The following is a 23,320-nucleotide window of genomic DNA, read 5'->3' as shown; positions in this document are numbered from 1 at the left end:
AATATATCGGAGTACTTATAGAAGTTGACGAGGCTTGTGCACTTTGCGGATGATCGTAGTGGGAAATCAAGCTACGCCGTCTAAGTCTTCACCTAAAAAGCCACCTGGTATTATCAACATAGTTGCTCATTACAGTAAGGACTAATAGATGTTTACACAAGAAATTATCATAAGAGCTAGTTAATATATGTGTTGCTATTGTCGTTTTGTGAGATGCCTGTGTTATAGGGTAGTCATCTATCTTCCCTTTGTAGTCGAGAAGATACTATAGTGAGTGAACTTTAGATCTTTTTGGAGAAGTTAAATGCAATTTCTCTGAAACTTATTATGTTCGAAGAAGTGATGCTACCATTCAGACTTGTGCAATGCGACAATCTGGCACCCACAATAATTAGGAAATGGGACATCAGCCTCATCCGAAGCCTTCTGAGATTACGGGACGCTCACTTACGCGTCAGATTAAGAGCCATCCTTCCATGGACCCCATGCCCAAAATGGTACGCGAATGGAGGAAAAGAACGCTGCGATGGGATATCTGGCATGCACACCACCAACTCACATTGGATCGGAATCTTGATTCGATCCGAACCCGAAGAGCTTACCCGAAGCGTGGATGGAAATTAGGAACCGGTATCATATCAAGCTGGCGCTATTGGCTGACCTAAGGAATAGGACAGGTCAGTTCACCAAGTCCATGACGGGCATCCAGGCAGACAGACGACTTGTACAGACTCGTGGTTATTGTCTAATCTCATGATGAGAGTTGATAGGGGAGGTAGTTCATTATAAGCGGTTAACCAAGCTTATTTGGGATGATTTCTTGTGTAATTAGTTGCATATCATGCAACTCCCTATCCGCGTACTCGGTCCCTCTTCACAGGCCCTGAGTCAAAACATGGTCTGTGGTGACCAAGCCATTAGCATGCTGACAGACAAGGATTAGTTGATGAAAAGTGTTCAAAAGATCGAGTCCAGTCTCAAACATAGATCTGACTGAATGCACTTGTTTTTCCTGCGCCGTTGATCACCACAGGCACCTTCATTGACCACCGTCAATTTAAGGCCTTTGTCACGTCAAGAATCACCAGTTTCTAATGCCTGCTGGTCTCGTATCTCGTATCAACGACTTCCCAATACGGTAATATACTAAACAAGTCTGGGCTGTACTGTCTTCCTATGAAGTGCATCAGTTGATGTCTGCCTATATCAGCCAACCATCGATTCCTCTTCTCCTTTACTCAGATCACTCTTTTAGCTAATGCGCGACTTTACGAGCCCCCGGTTTCTATGATTGTCCTCATTTGAAATATTGGACCTGCTGTTCAAGACTCCTTACGTGAAGGTGTCTAAGTTTCGTCGCCATCATGACTGTTGATCATCATGACAAAATCGAGAAGCCTACCAACTCTCCTTCCCCAGAGCCTCAAGGCCCATTAACAAAAGATGAAACAGAAGACGAATTACAAGCCAAGGCAAAGGTCCGACCTGAGCGGACAGCAAATTTCAAAGATTACTTGGTGAGTAACCCTCTGAGGGCGCAATGCATTAATGACACTCTTAACATAACTTGTAGCGGATATTCTCCTATGCAACAAAATGGGATTTCTTTGCGTATGCTGCCGGCTTTTTTGCAAGCATTGGAGCAGGGATTGTAAGTTGTTCCAAACCTCGGTATCAAGACAAGATCAGTAGTTAACGCGTCTTTTAGACGCTGCCATTGATGAATGTAGTTTTTGGTAAGCCTATTCATAACTCACAACTCTGAATATGTTCCTGACGACATCACTAGGACAATTTGTTGGCAACTTTACAGAATACTTTATGCCAGGCAGTACAACATCGCGAAGTGAATTCAACAAAAGCATCGATAAGTTGGCGTTGTATATGTTCGCCCTGTTTCTGGGTCGTTTCGTGCTCAACTCTATCAACAAGGTATGATCAACTGTTCACCCAAACCCGTTCTGATCTGACTACCTCTAGTTCGTTTTCCGCATGATAGGCATCAGGCTGTCATCCGCCATCAGACTTCACTACCTACAAAGACTATTCGGCCAATCTATCCATGTCCTCGACTCAATGCCTCCAGGCTATGCCACAGGCACCATCACTTCTACAGCCAATGTCCTGCAGCTAGGCATATCAGAAAAACTTGGCACCTTTGTTGAATACAACTCAACCATTGTAGCTGCGATTATTGTAGCATTCGTCAAGAACTGGTCCCTGACTCTTGTCACATCTTCAATCATCCTATACCTTTTCCTTGTCTTGGGCACATTTCTGCCCATGATACTCAAGGTCAATGCGCTCATCACAAAGGTTGCAGTGCCCTTGCCTTCAAAAACCTCAACTGCTGACCAAGAATTAGGCAGAGGGCAGAGCTGGTGCGGTTGCCAGCGAAGCTTTGGCGAGCGTCAGAATGGTGGCCGCGTGTGGTGCAGAATCACGCATTTCCAGGCGATACGCCCAGTTCGCCGAGGAAACCCGCCAACATGGTAAACTTCTCTCTCCCCTTGTCGGCGGACAACTTGGTTTGATAGTGAGTAACCTGGATGGTGGCTGAACTTGAAGCTGCTGACATGCGTAGTTTTTCGGGTTATATGCTGGTTTCGCCCTTTGTTTTTGGTTTGGCGCAAAGTCCTATTCCGAGGGAAGATTGGACAACGTGGGAGATGTCCTTGTGTGAGTCCGTCCATATGCCAAACGATCCTGTGCTGATAGCCTCAGCGTGTTGCTCTCTGTTATGATTGTCGTACTTTCCCTCGAACGAACATCTACGCCGTTACTGGCCGTTGGAAAAGCCACTGTGGCAGCCTGCGAATTTTTTGTTGTTATCGACGCTCCGCAGCCTGCCAAAGGTACTCTAAAGGAGCCCGAAGTCTCTTCGACACAGGATATCATTTTCGAGGATGTTACCTTCGCTTACCCTAGCCGGCCTCATGTCAAGGTGCTAGATGGCCTGGACTTGCGTATAGAGGCTGGAAAAATCAATGCGATCGTCGGCCCGTCCGGGGGAGGCAAATCGACCATTGTTGGACTCATCCAGAGATGGTATACCTTACAGGATCAACACGTTCTTGCCAAGGTCATTGAGAAAGAGAAAAAAGGGGGTCGTAAGAACAAGAAAGATGAGAGTGATGAGGATGTCGACACCGAAAACGTGGTTGATAATGAGCCTGAAGAATCAGGACCTCCTATCGAAGTCCACGGGCGAATCTTGACAGCAGGCCAATTGTTGGACGACATCGATTTGAAGTGGTGGAGGTCCCAGATAGGCCTTGTCTCGCAGGAGCCATTCTTGTTTAACGATACGATTTATAAGAATGTTGCCTATGGTCTGATTGGAAGTCCATGGGAAAATGAGACCGAGGACAAGAAGAGAGAACTGGTTAGGGAGGCCTGTCGAGAATCTTTCGCCGATGAGTTCATTGATCGACTGCCAGAGGTAAGTTGTGGCCAAACCTTGGCGAAAACCCATCAAGGCTAATATATGCAAAGGGGTTGGACACGCTCGTTGGTGATAGTGGTGCCAAACTCTCCGGTGGACAGAGACAGAGGCTGGCTATTGCACGATCTATCGTGCGAAAACCAAGTATACTTATACTGGATGAGGCCACTAGTGCTATTGATGTTCGTGGTGAAAGGATTGTTCAAGCGGCCCTTGACAGAGCTGCTAAAGACCGGACCACTATCACAATAGCCCATCGACTGTCGACCATCAAGAAAGCAGATCGTATCATCGTATTGAAGAAGGGCAAAGTCGCCGAATCAGGTACACATGACAGTCTCATGACGATCGAGGGCGGAGTCTACTCAGGGCTTGTACATGCACAATCCCTATCGCTTGGAGAACCCACAGATGCAGGAGATGAGTCGGTTGAAACTGAGGATAAGCCTACCCTGGCCAACGTCATGAGTATTGCAGCTCCCGAGGTTGACACGTCCACGGAGGCCTCTAAAGACAAGGCACGGAACTTCTTTACAAGCTTTGGTCGACTGTTCTACGAGTCAAAGAATGTCTGGCCAGCGTTTTTTCTGACTCTATTTGCCGGTGCCTGTGTGGGAGCTGGAGTACCATTACAGGCATGGATCTTTGGGAAAATTATTGTTTCTTTCAACGACATAGGGACTGACTCGGACCTATCCGGGAGCAACTTCTGGTCACTCATGTTCGTCGTCCTGGCTTCAGGAATCGGAATCAGCTACTTTGTAGTTGTCTTCGTGGCCACTCGGATGTCATCCACGATACGCGTGAAATACCAGAAGCAGTATTTTGATGCGGTAATGTTTCAGAAAACATCCTTTTTTGACCATGAAGACCACTCTCATGGAACGATAACGTCCCGACTTGGCCAGGACCCCAAGCAACTTGAAGAGTTGATGGGACTGAACATGGCTAGTGTCTTTGTCGCTCTCTTCAATGTGGTTGGAGCAATATCCATTGCGTTCGCGTTCGCATGGAAACTAGCTCTCGTCTCATGCTGTGTCGTGTTGCCCATAATGATCGTTTCGGCGTACTGGCGCTTCAAATACGAGCTGGCATTCGAGAAGATGAACAATGATGTCTTTGCAGAGAGCTCAAAGTTTGCATCCGAGTCAATAGGAGCATTTAGAACGGTCACTTCGCTGACACTAGAAGATTCAATTTGCCTCCGATATCAGAACTTACTCAACGAACACGTTGTATCAGCATACAGAAAAGCTAGGTGGGTGAGCATACTCTTTGGTTTCTCTGATAGTGCCAGTATGGCATGTCAAGCTCTGAACTTCTGGTGGGGAGGTCGTCTTTTATCAAGACATGAAATTGGTCTAGTTGCTTTTTTCGTCTGTTTTAGTAAGTGAACTTTATGACGTTCTGTATCGAGTAGTGCAGATAAAGACCCAAACGCTTCTGACCCTTACTTACATCTAACAGTGGCAATTACAAATGGAAGCGAGGCAGCCGGGCAAGCCCTTGGCTTTGGACCAAACAGTGCGATGGCTTCTGCAGCTGCGAATCGTATTCTAAACATGAGAGAGAGCAGACCGCGAGACAAGGTCTCTACCTCACAGGAGATCCCAGACACAGATGGTGGAATGTCGATTGAGCTGGAAAACATCGCCTTCAAGTACCCGACTAGGAGCACACCCGTATTCAAAGGATTGAGCCTGAAGATTGAGAAGGGACAGTTTGCTGGCCTCGTAGGCGCCTCAGGCTCAGGAAAGTCATCGATCATTTCATTGTTGGAAAGGTAAGTCGCTTCGACATGCTATTACACTGTACCGTGACTAAAGAAACAGATTTTACGACTTGGATAAGGGCCGAATCCTTCTGAATGGCAAGGATGCTACCGATATCAACTTGTACGAATACCGAAAGTACTTTTCTCTCGTGGCCCAAGAAGCCACCCTCTTCCAGGGCACCATCAGGGAGAATATCTTACTTGGAGTCGACCCCTTAGCAATCACCGATGAGCAACTACACCAAGCGTGCCGTGATGCCTCGATCCACGATTTTATCGTCTCATTGCCGGAGGGCTACAATACAAATATTGGATCACGTGGTGTATCACTTTCAGGTGGTCAGAAGCAGCGCGTGGCGATTGCTCGCGCTCTGATTCGCGACCCAAAAGTCCTACTTCTCGACGAAGCTACGAGCTCCCTTGATTCGGAAAGCGAAAAGCTAGTCCAGTCGGCATTCGAAAGAGCCAGTGAAGGACGCACGATGCTCGTGGTAGCACATCGACTGGCCACAGTGCAGAATGCTGATGTTATCTTTGTATTGGGAGATGGTCAGCTGCTGGAACATGGAAACCATGCAGAGTTATTGAAGAGGCGGGGCGTCTACTGGAATATGGTGAGTATCCTTGCTCGGTGACTGAGATGGCCGGAGTGTGCTGATTGAATATAGTGCCAAAGTCAAGCCTTAGATCGTTAATAACGGGTTGTATTTGGCAATGACCGCGCAGTTGAGGACATTGGTACTCGCCAACCATCAACGGATATATGGAAGCGAGTACAAAATCAAACATGTAAATCGCTCTCTACTCTATATTCTATCCCGGAAAAACAAAGGGCATGAATATAACAAACTCCTGATAACCCGACACCCTGCTCTCGCTCTTTGTAAATGTCTGGAGCCCCGTCGTAGAAGAGATCAAGCAGTGATACGACAAAACATGACTATCATCACATCTTAGTAGTATTGAACATGTCGTCAATCTCACTAAGGATATCTCCCGCATGCGTCATAACAAAATCATGGCTCCCTGGAAGAACTCGCCAGCGGACATGGTGCTCACCACCAACGAGAGATAGTGCATCCCGGCGATAGGAGTCCGGATCAATAATCTCGTCAGATCTAGCTAGTAAAATAGCTGTAGTGCCAGGAGCACGCTTGGACAACTTGGCCCAGGCGTCATGCTGATCGGTCAGGGGTGCAAAGCGAATGCTCGACATGAACGCGGGGACGAAACCATTGTGATGCGTGACCATCCAGCGCACATACTCCATAACACGTTGCTCCAACGGCGTAACGGCCTCACCGGACGCTGGAACCACTTCTGCCTCGGCAACATTGAGTGGTGGCGTAGTGACAGCCTCGATGGGCGTCTTGGGAGGTGGCTTGGCTGAAGCGGCGATAGGCTTCTGAAGACGACTGCGTGTAGCAACGGCCAGAATGCGCTCCGGGACGAGGCCAGAGACGAAGAGGAATCGAGAGACGCGGCCAAAGGAGGCGGCGCGGATTAGACCTGCAGGTGCGAGGAGCACAAGGTCGCGCACGAGGTTGGGAAACACATTGGCAAAGTGAACTGCGATGCCACCGCCGAGAGAATAGCCTACAAGACGGAAGGCGTTTGTACCGGTCCATGCAAGAGGGCTGGAAGCCAAGACGAGAAGCATTTGGGAGACGTAGAGACGGGCATCGTGTGGAATATCTGCGACACCATCGGAGAAACCACGTCCAAAGAGATCCTCGAGAGATATTAGTCAAGCTGGAGAGCCCGAGTAGGTAGTAAGAAGCTTACAAAGAGCATCACACGATAGCCCCGTTTGGCGAGCCCAAGAGCTATAGGCCCAAGAGTGATGCAGGGTGTGCTGATGCCATGCACAAAGAAGACCTTTTCACCATCCTCAGGGCCAAACTCGTAAACACGAATGCTTCCGTACTATGTCCGTGGTCAACATAGTTCTGGGTATTAGGCCGTGAGATAGTGGCTTACTGGGGTTTCGACATCTCGAGCGCCAGGAAACTGATCAGGTTGATAAACAAGATTCTTCAACTTATCAGCATTGGCATTGTCGTACACGCCCGCCTTGAGCGGATTGCGAATGGTTTTCGGGCGCACAGGGTAGAGAAGGGCGCGGGCGATAGCGAGAAAGGCAACAGTTGAGAGAACAGTCGTCGTGATCACGAGGGCCGTTGATGTATCTTGAGCTAACATATTTGTAGAATACTGGATGGTGAGAAGAGCTAAGAGTAAGGTAGAAAGCAAGAGTAGAAGCTGATGGGCTGGCTGGTGAAGGGAAAGGGTGAACACTTGTTCAGCCACTTTGTTAGATTGGTTGATTATGTGTAGCACGTCTGAGTCAACGATGCAGCCACAGCGATAAAGCGGAAATGCCCAGCATGTGATAGCTCCTTTCACCTTTTTGAAAAAAGCCGTGATCGACAGGGACAAGGAATAAAATAAAAGATAAAAAAAGGGTTCCAGCTTTGCAGGTTTGAGGGATAACGTCACCACATGGGCTTTTGAGCTGAGAGCTTGTCTACGTATCAAGTTAGCCCCCGGCCGGCTGAGCCGGAGGTTAAAAATATCCACCTGAAGTACCGATATATACCCCAGAGCATGTCATACCCTCTATTATCATATTTACTATGGGATGGATCTATCTCATTGGATAATAATAAAGCCTGGTATTTTTGTCCATAAAAGTTAACATAAGTACCCAGCATTTAAAGTATCCAGTAGTTTTGGGCATCTCTCTTAGTAAGGTTGCTTTATATTGTATTCTATAGGTAGTTAAGCGTGAGTATTTCAAAATCGTGAATACTATTTCCGACGTACTGCGTCTCTAGACAATTCATCAGTTGTGGCAACTATCTCTGGATGGACTTCATCGAACAAGGTATGTAGTATCCATGGTTGTTTGTTTATGGTAGAGTAGAAAGTCATGCCTTCATTTAGGTGCTTAGGCTACGGTTTATCGCTGTTAGACAACTGGCTGAACTCTATAAAGTCGCTTGTATTCATGATCAACATGTGTAGGTTGCCATGGCTCAGGCTCACTATATTGAGTAGGGTTGAATGAAGCTCTGTCAATGCTGAAAGGATGTACCTTGACCAGTTCAAGGGCATGACTAATATTCTCTATTCGCTTTAGATCCTCCCTTTTGCTGCTGCTGCTGCTGCTGCGCTGAGGAGCTTCACCTACCTATTTCCTGTCTAATCTTGTTCACATGAGCCTAAAGTACTAGGTATGCGGTTATTATTAAGTTCACTTTGGTCCCAGACCAAGAAAATATAACAACTTTTCGTCCTACTATACACATCGCATCATGACAATCCCAGACCCCCTAACCTAACCCTACTGCCCAAGCAACATTTCCCAGTTGCCGTATCAAAATGCTTAGGTTTTCCACAATCGCTGGAGCCATTTTGTTCGCACCACCGAAGTTGGCTAGGAGTATATCATGAGCAGCCTCCATGGTCGTCTTGGGATTCTCAATTGATGCCTCAGTTGCTCCATTGCGTTTGTTCGGTCCTCGAATGACTGGCACGCCTTGTCCCATAGTAACGTACTGCTGCACGCTCATCGCTTCCGGGCCGTCGATGTAGACTTTTTCATGCTGAGAAGACATATCTTGCTGGCTCCCGGCTTTTGTTATCACACCGTACGTCCACAAGGCCAGTGCCGCATGATGTACACCGACGGCGTAGAAGTTTTTCAATTGAGCTGAAGGGAAGAGCTTGGCAAATCGAAGAACTTGGCCAGCGTGCCATAGAGCTGCCCGAGAGTCTACACTTTCGACCCACTGCTGGAGCACAGGAAATGTCCGATGTGCCTGTTCATCCCCCTCTTTTCCTGCGAAGAGCTGCAGGTCGTCCATAGATATATGCAATGCCATCATGAGCTGATTGAGCAACAGGCGTTCTTGGGCTGTGATCTCGGGCCAGTTCATGGTTGTGGTTTTGAAAGTCTGCAAGTCCTGGAGCAGCTGGTGGCGTCGTGCAGCTAGCAGTGAACTGGAACCTTCATAAGTGTCTTGGGTATAAGATCGTGTTCTGCAAGATGAGCAAAGATTTCTATACTCTAGAATCAGGAGCCAAAAGGCCTGGAGATAGATTGCTGCCGAAAATTGTACATCCAAACGATGTCGGTTCTCTGAAAGGAGGTTCAGATCGCGGAATAGATCACCAACTGACGGCGCTCGCTTCATATGTCCAGCCTCTCGTCTCAAGTATGCATCCTTCCAATCCTTTGCTGTCTTTGCGTACCACAGTTCCTTAGATGCAGGTAAAGGAAGGGTGAGTTCGGCGTATGACATAACGGGGTTCGTCAGAGCTGTCATGGACTGTTGGCTATCTCGAAGGAAAAGATGGAACACAAAACTAACGCGGTCAGCATTGATAATAGATAGAAAAGAAAAGAACGTCGCAAATACTTACCGTTTCCATTTCTCCATCTCGACCCATGTCCGCCACTTTTGCTCGAGATTCGCACCCTCATCCGCCGGTGTTACTGAAAGCATTGGATACGAAGACCTCTGGAACTTGCCACGGTATCGCATCATCGTCACGGGGATGTTGACGTGGCACTCTGCAATTTCCATCTTCCGTCGATTGCCGCTCCAAAGACCTGTGTCTTGACCCAGAACAATAGCCTGAATGAGGCCTATGTTGAGGATTTCTTCGTTGTTTTCTTCAAAACGTCTGGGCATAACAATTCCTATTTCAAGGTTAGAGGCAAGAAGAACTGCCGAACTGGTAATACATACGGATGGACTCCTGCAGAGCATAACCGAATTTTCGTAGAGTCGGTATGGGGATCAACACAGCACCAGCAGCTGCCGCTCCCGCAATCCATTCTGGCTCTTGCTCATTGAGCTTGAAGGTCGGGAAATGTATGTAATCCGAGACCTGGTTGGTATGCGAGTTGAGAAATACATGCAACATGGTGTCCAAAAGATCTGCTGAAGGAAAGGACCCTGAGATGCGGCTCGACATTGTATCAGGTTGACAGGCCCCCAAGACCAGTGCTAATACACCATCGCGAGCGGCGAAATCAAGCTTTTGGTCAACGACCCTTCTGAACCCCCCCTTTGAAGCCTGAGCCTGTATACTAGCCACATCTCTTTTCGAAACTGGCAGATTTCCCTGTTCGCCGAAGGCGTTATCGTTAGCTACTGGGTCCCATCGCCATGGAGACACATCCCAGGCTGTGACGAGATTCTGCCGCATATGGTCCATGTCGACGGGACTTTTGGGCGTCTCTTGCTGTACTGGGGCCGAGTTGGCCATCCCGTCTGTATTCCAATGATCCAGCAACCCAAAGTCCATGTCTGATAGTTCCATGTTACTATCATTACAAAAGTTCAATACTGCGAGACCTTGATTTTCTGGGATCCTGGCTGACTGGTCGTACTGCTGTTCGTATAGCACATCCCGAAGAAAATCACAAAAGGGAAGTTGGTCTGTCCCGGCTTGGCTGGAAGATCCAGCCTCTGAGCTGGGTGGTAGATCCCCGGTGTTCGGGGTTGCTGACCGAGAGTGCGCATGGAAGTGAGCATTCTGACCATACAGCGACGGTTGATCGGTAGGGTAAGAAGTCGGGTTAGGAAAGCTGGTGGGAGCGTATTCTGCGGAAGCATTGCTACTATCGTGTTCATCATCGACAGGTGTTTTGGAACGAGCACTGGCAGACAAGTGAACTAGGTTCATGGCTGCAGACGAGCTCGCCTCTGACGAGACGCAGGTCAAGCCGCGACGAACGCATCGTTGACAAGGCTTTTCCTCCTGACACTTGACCCTTGCGGTGGCACAAGCTTTGCAAGCATGGGTAACCCTACCGGTGTTGAGAGAAGTCGTACGCCTCCGTTTCTTGGTGTCGTCGTTCTCATGGTTGGTCTCATGGCGCTTCTTGAGATCAGCACGCGCAAATGTCTTTCCACAAATCGAACAGGCAAATCTACGGCCCAAAGTATGAGTCTGAACATGGCGCTGAAGATGCTCCGGCCTTGAGTAACGTCGTCCACAATGACCACAGGCGTACAGTGCAAGCCCTTTCTCTGGCTTCGCTATCGAGGAAACGCCACCAGCTGAATCTCCTGAGGACGGCACCGGTACAGGCGGGGGAGGGTATGATTGAGATGCAGGGTAAACTGAGGCTGAATCTGAACGTGAAGGATCAATGTTCTGAGAAAGATTCGAGGACGAGGGCGAAGGGCCAGCCATTGCGCAACTCGTTTGAATAGGTAGCAGGCTTTACTAAGCCCGCAACGGTGCTTAATTTGACATTGATGAAGAACGATATATCGAATGAGAGTGACCGAAAAAAGAAGAAAAAGAAAGAAAACAGCGTACAACAAAGCGAGGAATTGAGATATGCGAGTGGTGGGTAGTAGGTAGCAATCAATGCTATAGGGCTGGAAGCGGAACTAACGTGGCGGATTTAGTGACGGATAATAAATTAGCAGGAACTTGAAGCAGGAAACAAATGATTGGCCGTGGGATTTAAAGAGTGTAAAAAGCTTTAAAGAAAGGTGCAAGGATCAGTGACATGGAGCCTAGTCAGGAAATAACAAGAGACCAAGAAGCGACTTTTTCTTAAGTTGTCATGGATCCATTGCTAAAATCCAAAGGTAAAATGTAAATCTTGAACGGTTTTGATGGGGAATGCCCTCATGATATGATTGGGCCCGCAGGATCAAAGCTGAAAGGTCTAGTCCCTTTTCTGGCCAAACTCCGGCATCAGTATCGGAGTCAATCAGCCTACCGCGTCAGATAGTCAAAGCTCTAAAACGCTATCATGGCCTGCTATATCAAAATTTGGGCTACGTCCGATGTCGTCGTCAGCATATGTCGACTGGCCAGGGTCTGGTATGGGGATGGGATATTCCGCAACTGGCTAAGAAATCGAGAGCATACGTACTCTGCTCCATATTCAAGGGAGCCATCGTGAAACTATTACGTCTTGTTCTAGCTGCGTACGTCTTCCTCTGTCTAATTCTGCACTAGACAATCAGACACAGACCCTTATCTGATCGCGAGGTTGAAAAAAGATTCGCCATGATCCATCCATCGTCTGAAACACCAACGCTAACAATTCACCTGAAGCCGACTCAGCCGTGCCAAGACCGTTCCTAATATCATGAGCCTTCTCATCCTGTCCTGGACCTGCATACACACAAGCCCGTCAACGTGTGATGGCGTCAACTGCCCAAGTTCTATTGGTGTAAAATAGATCGACCCCAATGAGACGCGAATGCCTCATTTATCAGTCCACGTAATGCACACAGTAGCGGCGTTTGCTGCTCTCCTGCTTGAGAAAGAGGTCTCATGATGCTTGCATTGGACTATTTTAGAGGTGAAAAAGATATCAAGTCGTTGTTTGGCCTTGCTTTCATTGGCCTGTTTACTCAACATCAGCCCCTTTACTTCGTGTGTTTGTGTAACTTCCGCTATTCGACCACCAGCTATTTGTTCTGTTGCAAGTTTGGCATCACCCCAAGCACCAGTTGAAACACGTCGTCAAATTCTGCACTAACGGCAATGCCATTGCAGATGCCCTGAGAGAGCTCCGATCACGGCGCTGATATCGAGATGCAGAGCATATCGCATAGCCGGCGCTTCTGTGGTGACCTTTCGATTCGTCAAAGGGGTTATTCGTAAGAAATTTGCCTCAATCAACCGAGCATGGAATTGCTTAACGGACGATCCTACAACTTTTGAGAAGCTCATGCATGAGAATAAGTCTAATTGGGTTAAGTTTGCGGGCTTGTTTAACTATGTTCAAAAAGGGTTTGATGAGCAAGGGAGCAAAAGACTAACTATATCATTCACTTCTAGTTATAAACGAAGGCAGGAAACTCGAAATTTACCGCCCAATTTCTATCATGGCCACTGGCTCAATACAATAAGCCATAGGACGCGACGTCTATCAGCATCTCTCATCCATAAAAGTCAAGGCCCCGAATACCAGCAGCCTGTAGAAAGCTGTCACGATTCCTCGGAAGGCCTCAAGGATGAAGGATATCTTTGATTGAATTCCATTGCGTTAGCTTGAGTTAATGATCATTTGAATACACGAAAATTCTTAATGTTGGGCCGCAACCACCCCAGTGGACTTCACTCTCACCGACTAACCGACAACCAGCTTTCAGTGTTACACGGCATAGCTGATGGTTAATCATCTGCTTCATTCGCCAAGATAATATAGTCGGATGGGTCTTTTCTCCCTTGACATGATTTTCAGAGGAGTGCTCAGAAAGGGGCAGAAAACCATTCCCACAAGATGATGCATCAACCTTGGACGCAATCATCGCTTTTGTTTCTTACATATCTGATCCAAACTCACTCGGATTAGGAAGTCTCTCGTGAGAGAGGGTATTTGCGCCGTATTGATAAGATAGAAGTCTTAAGACAGATCATTGGGGGCGATTATCCACCTCAGGGGTATAACTCTGCATTAGCAACCACCAAGCAACCACCAAGGATGCACGCAATTATAATGTTGCACCTTGAAAGTTTACATATGTTTAACTAGGGGATGATATTCATATTAAGAACAACATCTTGTGTCCTCGCCAACTTTTCAAGCATTGCTATATAATTTACCAACAGTTTGGCTGGTGGATAAAGGCAATTGAGAAAATAGGTTGACCCAGTGGCACAAATAACATTATTCAAACGCTTTCGAGCTGCTCCGGCATTGTATTTCGATGTTGATGAATCAAGTCAAGAAGAGAGTTCCGTAGCACCAAGCCTTCTCTGAACTTATCCTCCAAATCTCGTCCAGATACCTTCATTTCCAGGGAGAGTACTTGATACCCATATGAACACCCCGGGACAAATGCAATATTCGCCCGGGACCCCAATAGTTTCGGGGTACGTAACGATTAGAGGTCTATCAGGCTGTGTGCTACTCGAACACCAGGGCTTGCATTTTCGACGCGCTGGACCAAGCTGGATCAGATGATTCAGGGAGCACAAGAACGTCATATCGATTTATCGACGAATAGTACTCACGAGGAGGAAGTTAATGGGTGACAATTAGCGAAGACAGAGCATTGGATGAAAATTGGCCTTGGGATGAGCTATCCTGAGGTATATAGAAAGGAGATATTCTCACTTCATCCTCGAGCTCAACCCAAGAATAACCTTTGAACTTTATATCACAATGACACGTCAAGTAACCAATACCGTTTTTTCATATTTCGAATTTTTATCCTCATTGTTTTCTGTTGCGGCAGATAATACCTTGCCCATACCAAAGCGGTTCATCACCAAGCATAATGACGATGGAAACGCGATATTTGACACGCGACTCAACGATGAGTTACCCGAGACCGTCCTCTCGACACACGTCTTATACCTCGGTTACGTCACTCAAGGGTTTCCAGTTGATCTCGAAGACAATACAGACATAGAGACATATGGGAACTACATTAGCAACTCTCCAGGGCTTGGTGTCCCTGGAGGTTCGGTGCTCCGGTTTGTTGACTTCCCACCCGGTAGATCAGCCATGCATCGGACACTGAGTATAGACTACGGAGTTGTGATTGAGGGTGAGATGGAGTTGGTGCTCGACTCGGGGGAGAATCGTGTGATGAAGCGAGGGGATGTAGCAGTCCAACGTGGGACAAAGCACCAATGGGTCAACACAGGTGAGGAGAAATGGGCTCGAATGGTGTTTGTTCTTCAGGAGAGCAAGCAGCTGGCAGTGAAAAGAGTTAAACTGGAGGAAGATCTGGGGAGCTTGGGCGATGGGTTGAGACCATCCGCCTGAAATAGACTTGACTTGGTGGGTTTGGTTTCAAGGCTGATAGAAGAAGTGCAGATACCTAGAAGGTGAAGGGGTACCTTTCAAGTCGAGGCCACTAACACTATGGGGTAATTAATCACCAATGCCGGGCAAATAAGATGATATTGATTATCAGACGGCGATAAGGGTCCAGATCTGTCCAGACTGCCAGGCAATAAAGTGTGTCCACCTGATACATTTCAAGTTAGCGTGTGAGTGATCAAGTGAGCTGCGATGTGAGAATGAGAGAGAAATGCTTATAGACCTAGCGTTATCCAACCTCCCAAAAGGCCAAATAATGATAACTAGTGAGTGTAAGGTATTTGGAAAGATTGCATAAAACTGATTTGTCTTTATGAGATGTGAAGTAGGTAGGTAGTTCAAGGCCAGCTGAAATAGTACCTACCAACTTGAATAACAAAGGGATCTCTCAAGCCCGCACGTTGAACCCCAGGGGTCAATAAGGCTAGGTTAGAGGTCCCGTCTAGGTAGTTTGATAGGTGATGCAAGGGTGATCGCGTGGGCGAATGATTCCCCCAGCTCCACTTCTTCGGAGCGGGCAGCCCCTCAGATGAGACGGGCCTGCCGCAAGCCCAGTCCTAGCGGACCCGTGGAAGCCCAATGTCAACCCTTTGGACCAACTAAACTTTCTAATAACTTACTCCAATCAACAAATAATTCGGCACGACTTGGTTCGAATCACTTCTAAAACGTTGCTTGTCTTCAGTGCGACGCTACATCATCTTCGCATCATATTTTAATCACCTCAAAAGTACGTTCAACTCGCTACATCTCCGAGACCTGACTCAGTACCTACTTACTATCCTGGCTATCACCGAGCTACCTATCTATCATGCATCATGCGAGTTAGCCTTGAACCAACCATTTTCTAATCGCATCTGATATAGGTTCAAGGAATACCACCGCCGACAAACGCCGCACTCGAACTCGGAATTTCTTCTTTTACCTACACACTCCCACAATACAAAACTCCGGGCCCATCCCCTCGACCGAAATCATCAACCCATGTTGTATTAGACGAGGGCTACACATTTCCAGTCACCCCCCTCGTTAACAACCGAGTCTTAATGAGCTATCATGGCCAGCCCTTCGGGTGCTTCAGGCCAGTTCGCCTCTGAGGCTGCCAGAGACTACAGTGCTCTTGTGTCGAGTAGTTCTCCGAGCTCACATTCGTTGTATAGCGATGACGGCCAACGCGAAATCGACCAGAACGACCAAGACCCAGACCAATATCACCACCAAGATAACGCACAAGATCCAATATGCCCTTGGCGGAATCGTCGCTTCCATCACCAAGAATGTTCGCGATACTTCGACTGCCCATCCCACACCATCGAGCGGAGTCTATCGGAGAGTGGTTCAGGAGACCAAGAATCCACCCATAGCTCGCATCACTCTCGCACTGAGATCGAACGAGATCAGTCTGGAGCACAAACTATTCGCTTATCAAACCAAGAGCTTGCACAAATTGGGATCACTAGAGATAATGTCCCAAGCCCAGACTCGGACCATGCGAACGTTGACAGAGATGCTGCCTATATTACGAGCGATCCTCCATCGAACCAAGCTCCTTTACCCCCCGCAGTTACCCAGGAATCAGGTCAATCTTCGACAGGTACACCACACACTTCACTATCGACATACCCTGTGAGCTACTCTCGTGACACGCGGTTCGAGCAACCTGATTCTCAGAGTGTTGTCCCTAGCAACCCGGATCAGAGAGCTAGGTCCAGCCAACGCATAACCGCACCAAACTCACAAGGGGCTCAACGAGCGCACACAACTCCATCCCGAGAAAGAATGGATGCACCATTACCATCCCCAAGACCTTTGGAAGAGGCACTCCCACCACTTCCGCGCTCTGCTCGCCAGTCAATATCGTCAGATCAGCAACGCCCAAGATGGCAGCCGGATAATGAGGTCACATATTGCCCTATCTGCCATACGCAGTTTAGTTTCTTCATCCGCAAACATCATTGCAGGTAGGTCGAGATATATCCAGACAACATTTGATTATATATGCTTATCGGATCAGGAAATGTGGAAGGGTCGTTTGCAACGCCTGTTCACCGCACAGGATCATCATCCCCCACCAATATATTGTACGACAACCTGGCTCCGAGGCAGCCATCCATCAATCACTGCTTGTTGACGGACTAGGAGCCGGATATTTTGATGTGAATGACATGTCAGGAGGTGAACGGGTGAGGCTTTGCAATCCTTGCGTACCAGATCCGAATACAGCGCCCCCGCAAAGCCCGAGTCCACAAGCAACTCTTTCGCCGCGAACTTCTCACCAGAGGTCACGAAGCAGTATTGGCAATGCCTATGGAGCACTGCAGTCGTCTAATCGACATGGTGCAGTTTTCGCGCCCGGCACCGGTGGCGACCCGTACAGATATCTCTCTCTCAGGACGAGGAGTGTCACAATGGTACTTTGCCTTTCTCTCACTGAATTTTTCCATAAACTGACGTATCACTAGGGCTCGGCGTCATCTGGTTCTTCTCCTGGTCCTACCTATAGAAGACGTAGTGGAGCGCTCCAGTCGCGTTTTGACCGAGTCCAAGCAAGTGGCCAGGCTGCTTCGCCATCTTCATATCCAGATCGCTATAGCTCACTGGGAGAATCATCGACCAGGCAGCGGGAGCTTCCGCCTACGCCACAGATTGCCGAGGAAGATGAATGTCCTGTTTGTCATCGCGAGCTGCCGTCCCAGAGCTTGCCAAATGCTGAGGAACTTCGTCAGTCACATATCACGAAGTGTATCCAGACTCACAGCGCGTATGGAACGTTGGGTGCTGGTGAGGATGGCGGAGCGCCAGCTGTACCCCGGTTGACAGGCATGTATTGTTATTCCGCAACGGAGAAGGATTGCATCGATGATGCAGAGTGCACCATTTGTCTCGAAGAATTCACTGTTGGGGATCAAATGGCACGTTTGGAGTGTCTGTGCAGATTTCATAAACACTGCATCTCGTCTTGGTTCCGTAAACATCCCGGACGATGTCCAGTTCACCAGCATGGCTTGGGTTATTAAGGGAAGAGGCGTTTATTGCATACGAGAATGGCGTAACGGATATAGGACTGGCCACTTTTCAGCATTTTCTTATGTCTTAGATTTGGTTGAGCACTAGCCACTGTGCCTTTGTTCATTGCAGCGTTTGAACTTGAATATGGGTCATGTAGTTGTGCAAGAAGTATTGGATATTTTAATACGATGTGACGAAGAATACAGAAATACTCATGAAATTCACTCCATTGTAAGCCATTGTGTCAATAGCCTGCTTTTAAAGTTGATTCCTTGGTCTTGTCACTGTGTTTGGCTGCATGAGTCTATGCTCGTTGCTATGTAACTCAGTATCCTTACCTATACCAAACTCAAACGTTATAACACAGCCAAAAAAGCTTGGAAGTGACGGGCTACGTAATATATATGCAGGTAAATCAAGGCGTTGGTAGTCTGATGGTCACATCAACGCAAGTCACGTTGGTCTCTGATGGAGCATGAAGAGTTCACATCTTACAATCATGCAATGCTTGAACTTACGAAGACTCTTGATATCCCAATGATATAGTGAAAGAGAGGTCGAATAAACATGCTTTCAACGCTCTGCCTGGCAAGCCTCCCTGCCCCATGACCTCAGCAGTTTCTATGAGACTAAGTTTGAGATATGGTCTAGATGACTCTACATACAGAAATTATGCCCCTTAAATAGGAATTGTGAAACTTCAATGTTCTAGAATGAATAGATCTCTATGTTGTGAAGCATCTCGGTGAGTCTTACCCTCTTCCCGAGTCTCATGATTAACTTTTGCTTCTAGACTTTCACTATGACCCATCACTGAGATTCATCACCTTCCGCGTTGTCTTGCCACACCGTTTGATGAATTCTTCGTATGTCATCTCTTCTTTCGAAGTATATCGAAGTCTAAGAACACTTGTGATCAGTTGTCTCAACCCCTCTATTCCATGACGTGGTATGATCTCGCGCTTGTCCCCATCTCACACATTGTACAGTATGATGCGTGGTAACTTTCCAGACTCTGAGCCTGACAAGTAGGCATAAACGCAAGCCTGTATGATATGTTCGTTGGAAAGGCTTAAGACGAACTTGATCTCCCATATTGTTCGATTATCCATGTCGTCATTGCTCTCGGTTGCGGAATTGTTTACAATATCTGCTCGACCACAGAGTTGAGTTTCTTGGCCATCGATATAGAATTGCTGCTGCATCTCAACTTCAAAATCCAGCTTTCGGGCAGAACCCACCAGCTCACTATCAAGTCGACGCCGAGCAAGGCTGAGGTCTTCGGGCTTGATCCAGTCATACTTGTGGTCTTTCATCTGAATCACGCGCGGTAGATAGCCCGAGAGACTCGCTTCATACTCGCAAGCTTTCCGGCAAAGCCAAGCAACAAGCTTCTCGGGGCATTTTGACAAAGTTTCATCAACCTCTCCTTTACTTGGTCGTCCTAGTGACCTTAATGTTCCGGCTGTTGCTAGTTCCAGAGCTGCGGCAATAACAAGGCCATTGATGTCGCTAACAGACTCATAGAACCCCCTTTTTAGATCCGAGGGTACCACATTTCTTATGTTGATGTGTTCATGGCGAGGGAGAGGAGGCGCTATCCTGTCTACATGAAGATGGCGCTCGACAATTTTATCAAGAGCATCGCCCTGGACATACCGCGTTATTTCACGGGCTCCGCAAGATTTTGGAAGCATAAGCCCCAACTCTAGGGGGCGTCCAGGTAGATCAGGTTGTGGAATTTTTGTTCGTATCGTTGTCAAGTTGACTATCTTGGCGGTGTCGTACAGAGAATCGAGGGATACACAAGGCATCATCTTACTCTCATCATTGTGGACCAATACGAGTTGTTGCAGAGAGCGCGTTAGAGCCACAAAAACTTCGTTGGGACAGCTGTCATCTGGCAAGTCGCGGCCGAAGAACTCGAAATAGGAGGCATCGATGCCAAGAAGAATGACAAGTTTACGCTCTCGACCCTTGAACTGATGTATCGTAGAGATGCACAACTTTCCTTTGATCACCTTGTCGTTGAGAGGTGTTTCCTCATCAGGAGGTACATGTATCGGCAAATCACAGACCTGAGTCAATGCATTTATAAGTTCTTGCAATGGTCCTCTCGTACGAACGGAGGGTGCTATTATCACGCAGTTCTCAGGCTTGTAACGTTTTACCAGGGGGGAAATCGCTCTAGCCAATGCCAAACTGTCCCAAATATTGCATCTCAGGACAATGGGCTTTGGACCACGCTTCGAGCTGGAGATGTACTGCTCTCCACCGAGGAAGACACGGTTGATGAACTGGACAGTCGATGAGGACAGCCTGAAACTGTTGCCTAACTGAACTTCTGCAAAGGGATAGGGACTGATTGGGCCTAGCACCTCAGGGGCCAGAGTCAGATAGCGAGGGTCAGCACCGCGAAAGCGGTATATCGATTGGCGCTCGTCGCCGAGGACGACTATGCGCGCAGGCTGGCCTCCTTTCCTAAGGTTGTTGGCCCGGACAAAGCACTCGACTAGCCAGAAGGTTTCTGGATTGCAGTCCTGAAACTCGTCCAGTACAATGATGTCGAAAGGTGTTGAGGTCCATCGTGGAAGTTTGCTGCACTTATCGATATTCTCCAAGAGCTTGATGAGTGCTCCATCACTCGGAACCACTTGTCCAAGGAGGACACCCGCCATGCCATGGAAAGTGTATACATCGCTATTGTGGTACTTGTTCAGACGATGAGATGTTTCACTCTGAAGCCTCTTTGAGAAGAGAATACTGCCAATTCTTTTATCAGGGTGTGCAGCCGCAATAGCTTCTATGGTGGCGGTTTTGCCTGATCCGGGTCTTGCTGATACCACGACATTCTGGTCAGCGCAGAGTTTTGCGATCCTCAGTTGCTGAGACGATGGTTTGAAGGCTGGTTTTGTGCCCACAGACTGGAGCCAGCTGTGATTTCTGGTGAAGAACCGAGAAGAGCCGATTTGGCGAGTATAATATGACTTTTATCGTATTGTTAGCTTGATTTCCTTTGGAGCAAGTATAGCGATACTCACTGTTGGCTGTCGAAACCAGGCTGAGAGCAACAGATGCATTATGTTGACTCGTACTATAATATTGATGACATCTCCATATTTATGAAAGGCGACAAGAACTGCTGCAACTGAAGAAAGTCCCAGTACAGTGACTCCTGGTATGTAAATATGTAGCAAGCGGCACACTCCTTGGTCTGATTAGTTAGATGATTCATGATGCATTTCGGATTGTCTATCGATTGTTCTGGTCAAGGAAGGGAACATCTTAGGACCGCTGTGTTAACCTAGTACATTACCTAACCACCAAACGATTGACTAATATCAACTAGCAAACAAACTGCATTGCTTTATGTTCCACCTTCAACCTCCAAAGCGACTCCTTAGATTTTATCCAGAAATGGCACTATTAATCTCTTTATATCCATGAGACAAGAGGTTGACCCAAGTTCACAGGCAACAGAAACTGGGAAGATGCATCGAAAGGCACGAGACTAGGGTATCCGGCCCAATAGAAATGCTGATGGCGAAAGCGCGGCAATCTATTGGGGATCCCCTCGTCCCTATTCTGGGTCACAGTAGTGTGAACCTAGCGTTCAGGTCAAGCAGAGTGGCTGTGCAGATGCAGCTGCAGGTGAGGGAGAAAGGAAGGCTTCAAATGCAAGGTGACAGGAAGTGGAACTCAGCGAGGCCAAAACAGTGTGAGTTGTTGCAGAGGACAGGCTGTTTTTGTGTCCTCGGCACAGCATTTCCCTACTGTGATGCACAACGAACACGCGATACACTCACTGCCTCTCAGTATTACAGACTTGGAGGCGAGATTGCACAGCAAGGAAACGGTTTCGTCAAGATGAACCAGTCAGATCACAATTGCGTTTCTGGTATCGAGTTGTGCCAGCAGATGGTTTCATGTGGCTACATATTATGTTATGGAACAAAAGGGAAACAAACCATCACAACAGGAGCCACGCCACGAATTCACGTCTCATCAATAAAGTCAAGCCCAAAAAAACACACCAGCTGGAAATTCCGAGCTACGCAACCAACTTCAGCCGTGCTAGCAGTAAACGAAGCAGGGGTTCCAAGGACCTACACCAAACCAAATACAGAAAAGAGTCCTCTGCTCGATCTTGGAAACCCCAGGATCCTTGTCGTCGAGGGTCCCGGCCCACTGAATACTTCCGTCACAAGCAAAATTGAGCTCCCCCGGACCATCAATTACGTAGGTCGTGTCCAGTTGCTCAGCGCGGCAGGGATAACTAGCCAGGGAGTTTGGTGATTGGCAGGGGAGGGAGGGATCTAGGGAGACTTGAGAGCCTTTCTTGGGATGGGTTGACTTATGAGAACACTATTCACTGGTATCTAACTTTTGCAGATAATACCTCAGTGTTGCAGTACTCGGCTCAAAGCATTTATGTCTCTGGAGGCACTGTAGCTGAGAAACAGTCTTGAGCAGAGTTGATTAGCTTTGGAAGCTCTACCTGTATTGCGGATGAAAGGATAACTGCACAAACAAGAGAAGTGGTCAATTACCTCCACTATTAGTCTACAGATGTTGTTTCACAGTACCACGATACTTTTTGCAGTCAGTGAATGCTGATCATCATCGATACGGTGCCTAGGTGCTCTGCCGCTCGCTCGCTCGGCCCGCAATCAACACCCTCTATTGAAGCTCAGGCACCCTCCAACTCCACTGTATCCGATCACTGGCTCTAGCTTGCAGCCTCTTAGCCTGGTTGCAGCTGTCTACAGATGTTGACTCCGCTTTCTGCTGATAATGATCGAACTCTCTCGGCTGCTTCAATTTCCCTTGTTGAGCCACAAATTAGCTCCCTCCCACTAGCGAGAGTAACTTTAAAATGACACTGCCATATATAGAGCCATGTGCTTGTTGCCAAGTACTTACTTGGTACCCTTTATCAGTTCACTTTCCAGTGCCTCGACGATCACCGCAAGCTTGGAAAGAAGCCACTCAACCGGGCTGCAATTGCGTCTGCGGGTTGCACCACTGGAACAGCCCAGGCCCAAATCTTGGTCTTCCATGTCTTGTCTTGTCTTGACTTGACTTGTCTCTTCTTGTCATCTTCTGCCAGGATTTCTTCCACCTTCCAATCCCTTGGCTTGGTTTCTTACATACCTCCGATCCTTCTTTTCCAGGTTTCCCTCTCTTATTTTAACTGTTCCCCTTTTCTTTTCGACTTCCCTTCTCGGATTCCCTTTCGTTTTCCATACCACCCCTCCCTCTGCCGTCT

General features: G+C 47.7%; 7 protein-coding genes across 11 annotated transcripts; 4 read left to right on the top strand and 3 right to left on the bottom strand.

Moving 5' to 3' along the window:
* The first annotated feature begins 907 nt into the window (after positions 1-907).
* On the top strand, positions 908-6,845 carry FOIG_12201 (uncharacterized protein). Of its 2 annotated transcripts, XM_031213016.1 has the most exons (13): positions 1,109-1,154; positions 1,211-1,517; positions 1,574-1,651; positions 1,709-1,736; positions 1,790-1,932; positions 1,981-2,316; positions 2,366-2,536; positions 2,585-2,679; positions 2,725-3,442; positions 3,496-4,831; positions 4,913-5,228; positions 5,278-5,833; positions 5,888-6,097. In XM_031213016.1, exons 2-13 carry the CDS (start codon positions 1,365-1,367, stop codon positions 5,912-5,914), a joined length of 3,957 nt encoding a protein of 1,318 aa, XP_031057312.1. In that variant the 5' UTR covers positions 1,109-1,154; positions 1,211-1,364; the 3' UTR covers positions 5,915-6,097. The 2 variants fall into 2 exon arrangements, with proteins under 2 accessions (XP_031057313.1, XP_031057312.1); XM_031213017.1 differs by having other exon boundaries at positions 908-1,517; positions 3,496-5,228; positions 5,888-6,845.
* Positions 5,193-7,754, bottom strand: FOIG_12200 (uncharacterized protein). Its single transcript, XM_031213015.1, has 3 exons — positions 7,200-7,754; positions 7,005-7,145; positions 5,193-6,951 (listed from the first exon to the last, which is right to left on the bottom strand). Exons 1-3 carry the CDS (start codon positions 7,419-7,421, stop codon positions 6,166-6,168), a joined length of 1,149 nt encoding a protein of 382 aa, XP_031057311.1. The 5' UTR covers positions 7,422-7,754; the 3' UTR covers positions 5,193-6,165.
* A 506-nt stretch (positions 7,755-8,260) lies between these two features.
* FOIG_12199 (uncharacterized protein) lies at positions 8,261-11,942 on the bottom strand. Its single transcript, XM_031213014.1, has 3 exons — positions 9,977-11,942; positions 9,648-9,927; positions 8,261-9,590 (listed from the first exon to the last, which is right to left on the bottom strand). Exons 1-3 carry the CDS (start codon positions 11,430-11,432, stop codon positions 8,555-8,557), a joined length of 2,772 nt encoding a protein of 923 aa, XP_031057310.1. The 5' UTR covers positions 11,433-11,942; the 3' UTR covers positions 8,261-8,554.
* Positions 11,943-11,958: 16 nt separating this feature from the next.
* On the top strand, positions 11,959-13,796 carry FOIG_12198 (uncharacterized protein). Its single transcript, XM_031213013.1, has 2 exons — positions 11,959-12,184; positions 12,315-13,796. The coding sequence occupies exon 2, from the start codon at positions 12,937-12,939 to the stop codon at positions 13,237-13,239; it is 303 nt and encodes a 100-aa protein (XP_031057309.1). The 5' UTR covers positions 11,959-12,184; positions 12,315-12,936; the 3' UTR covers positions 13,240-13,796.
* Positions 13,797-14,302: 506 nt separating this feature from the next.
* FOIG_12197 (uncharacterized protein) lies at positions 14,303-15,198 on the top strand. The gene has a single exon (XM_031213012.1). The coding sequence runs from the start codon at positions 14,377-14,379 to the stop codon at positions 14,983-14,985; it is 609 nt and encodes a 202-aa protein (XP_031057308.1). The 5' UTR covers positions 14,303-14,376; the 3' UTR covers positions 14,986-15,198.
* A 445-nt stretch (positions 15,199-15,643) lies between these two features.
* FOIG_12196 (uncharacterized protein) lies at positions 15,644-18,332 on the top strand. Of its 4 annotated transcripts, XM_031213009.1 has the most exons (4): positions 15,644-15,772; positions 15,909-17,003; positions 17,057-17,453; positions 17,505-18,332. In XM_031213009.1, exons 2-4 carry the CDS (start codon positions 16,099-16,101, stop codon positions 18,057-18,059), a joined length of 1,857 nt encoding a protein of 618 aa, XP_031057305.1. In that variant the 5' UTR covers positions 15,644-15,772; positions 15,909-16,098; the 3' UTR covers positions 18,060-18,332. The 4 variants fall into 4 exon arrangements, with proteins under 4 accessions (XP_031057305.1, XP_031057304.1, XP_031057307.1 ...); XM_031213008.1 differs by having other exon boundaries at positions 15,647-17,003; XM_031213011.1 differs by having other exon boundaries at positions 15,647-15,772; positions 17,057-18,296.
* Positions 18,333-18,482: 150 nt separating this feature from the next.
* On the bottom strand, positions 18,483-21,949 carry FOIG_12195 (uncharacterized protein). Its single transcript, XM_031213007.1, has 2 exons — positions 21,093-21,949; positions 18,483-21,038 (listed from the first exon to the last, which is right to left on the bottom strand). The coding sequence occupies exons 1-2, from the start codon at positions 21,129-21,131 to the stop codon at positions 19,026-19,028; spliced, it is 2,052 nt and encodes a 683-aa protein (XP_031057303.1). The 5' UTR covers positions 21,132-21,949; the 3' UTR covers positions 18,483-19,025.
* Between the last annotated feature and the right edge of the window lie 1,371 nt (positions 21,950-23,320).

The sequence above is a fragment of the Fusarium odoratissimum genome, assembly GCF_000260195.1.
Source record: "Fusarium odoratissimum NRRL 54006 unplaced genomic scaffold supercont1.25, whole genome shotgun sequence".
In the NCBI taxonomy this organism is placed as follows: Eukaryota; Fungi; Ascomycota; class Sordariomycetes; order Hypocreales; family Nectriaceae; genus Fusarium; species Fusarium odoratissimum.
This window is presented reverse-complemented; position numbering and strand designations above follow the sequence as displayed.

Bases quoted from the DNA above. Each gene is read 5' to 3' on its own strand.
- FOIG_12201 (XM_031213016.1), top strand. From the start codon at position 1,365: ATGACTGTTGATCATCATGACAAAATCGAGAAGCCTACCAACTCTCCT. The intron at 1,518-1,573 runs GTGAGTAACCCT...CATAACTTGTAG, and splicing joins CAAATTTCAAAGATTACTTG to CGGATATTCTCCTATGCAAC. The intron at 3,443-3,495 runs GTAAGTTGTGGC...ATATATGCAAAG, and splicing joins TCATTGATCGACTGCCAGAG to GGGTTGGACACGCTCGTTGG.
- FOIG_12200 (XM_031213015.1), bottom strand. From the start codon at position 7,421: ATGTTAGCTCAAGATACATCAACGGCCCTCGTGATCACGACGACTGTT. The intron at 7,146-7,199 runs GTAAGCCACTAT...CCACGGACATAG, and splicing joins CTCGAGATGTCGAAACCCCA to TACGGAAGCATTCGTGTTTA. The intron at 6,952-7,004 runs GTAAGCTTCTTA...ATATCTCTCGAG, and splicing joins GCTATCGTGTGATGCTCTTT to GATCTCTTTGGACGTGGTTT.
- FOIG_12199 (XM_031213014.1), bottom strand. From the start codon at position 11,432: ATGGCTGGCCCTTCGCCCTCGTCCTCGAATCTTTCTCAGAACATTGAT. The intron at 9,928-9,976 runs GTATGTATTACC...ACCTTGAAATAG, and splicing joins TGCTCTGCAGGAGTCCATCC to GAATTGTTATGCCCAGACGT. The intron at 9,591-9,647 runs GTAAGTATTTGC...TGACCGCGTTAG, and splicing joins GAGATGGAGAAATGGAAACG to TTTTGTGTTCCATCTTTTCC.
- FOIG_12198 (XM_031213013.1), top strand. From the start codon at position 12,937: ATGCATGAGAATAAGTCTAATTGGGTTAAGTTTGCGGGCTTGTTTAAC.
- FOIG_12197 (XM_031213012.1), top strand. From the start codon at position 14,377: ATGACACGTCAAGTAACCAATACCGTTTTTTCATATTTCGAATTTTTA.
- FOIG_12196 (XM_031213009.1), top strand. From the start codon at position 16,099: ATGGCCAGCCCTTCGGGTGCTTCAGGCCAGTTCGCCTCTGAGGCTGCC. The intron at 17,004-17,056 runs GTAGGTCGAGAT...TTATCGGATCAG, and splicing joins ATCCGCAAACATCATTGCAG to GAAATGTGGAAGGGTCGTTT. The intron at 17,454-17,504 runs GTACTTTGCCTT...ACGTATCACTAG, and splicing joins GGACGAGGAGTGTCACAATG to GGCTCGGCGTCATCTGGTTC.
- FOIG_12195 (XM_031213007.1), bottom strand. From the start codon at position 21,131: ATGCATCTGTTGCTCTCAGCCTGGTTTCGACAGCCAACA. The intron at 21,039-21,092 runs GTGAGTATCGCT...ATACGATAAAAG, and splicing joins CCTGGTTTCGACAGCCAACA to TCATATTATACTCGCCAAAT.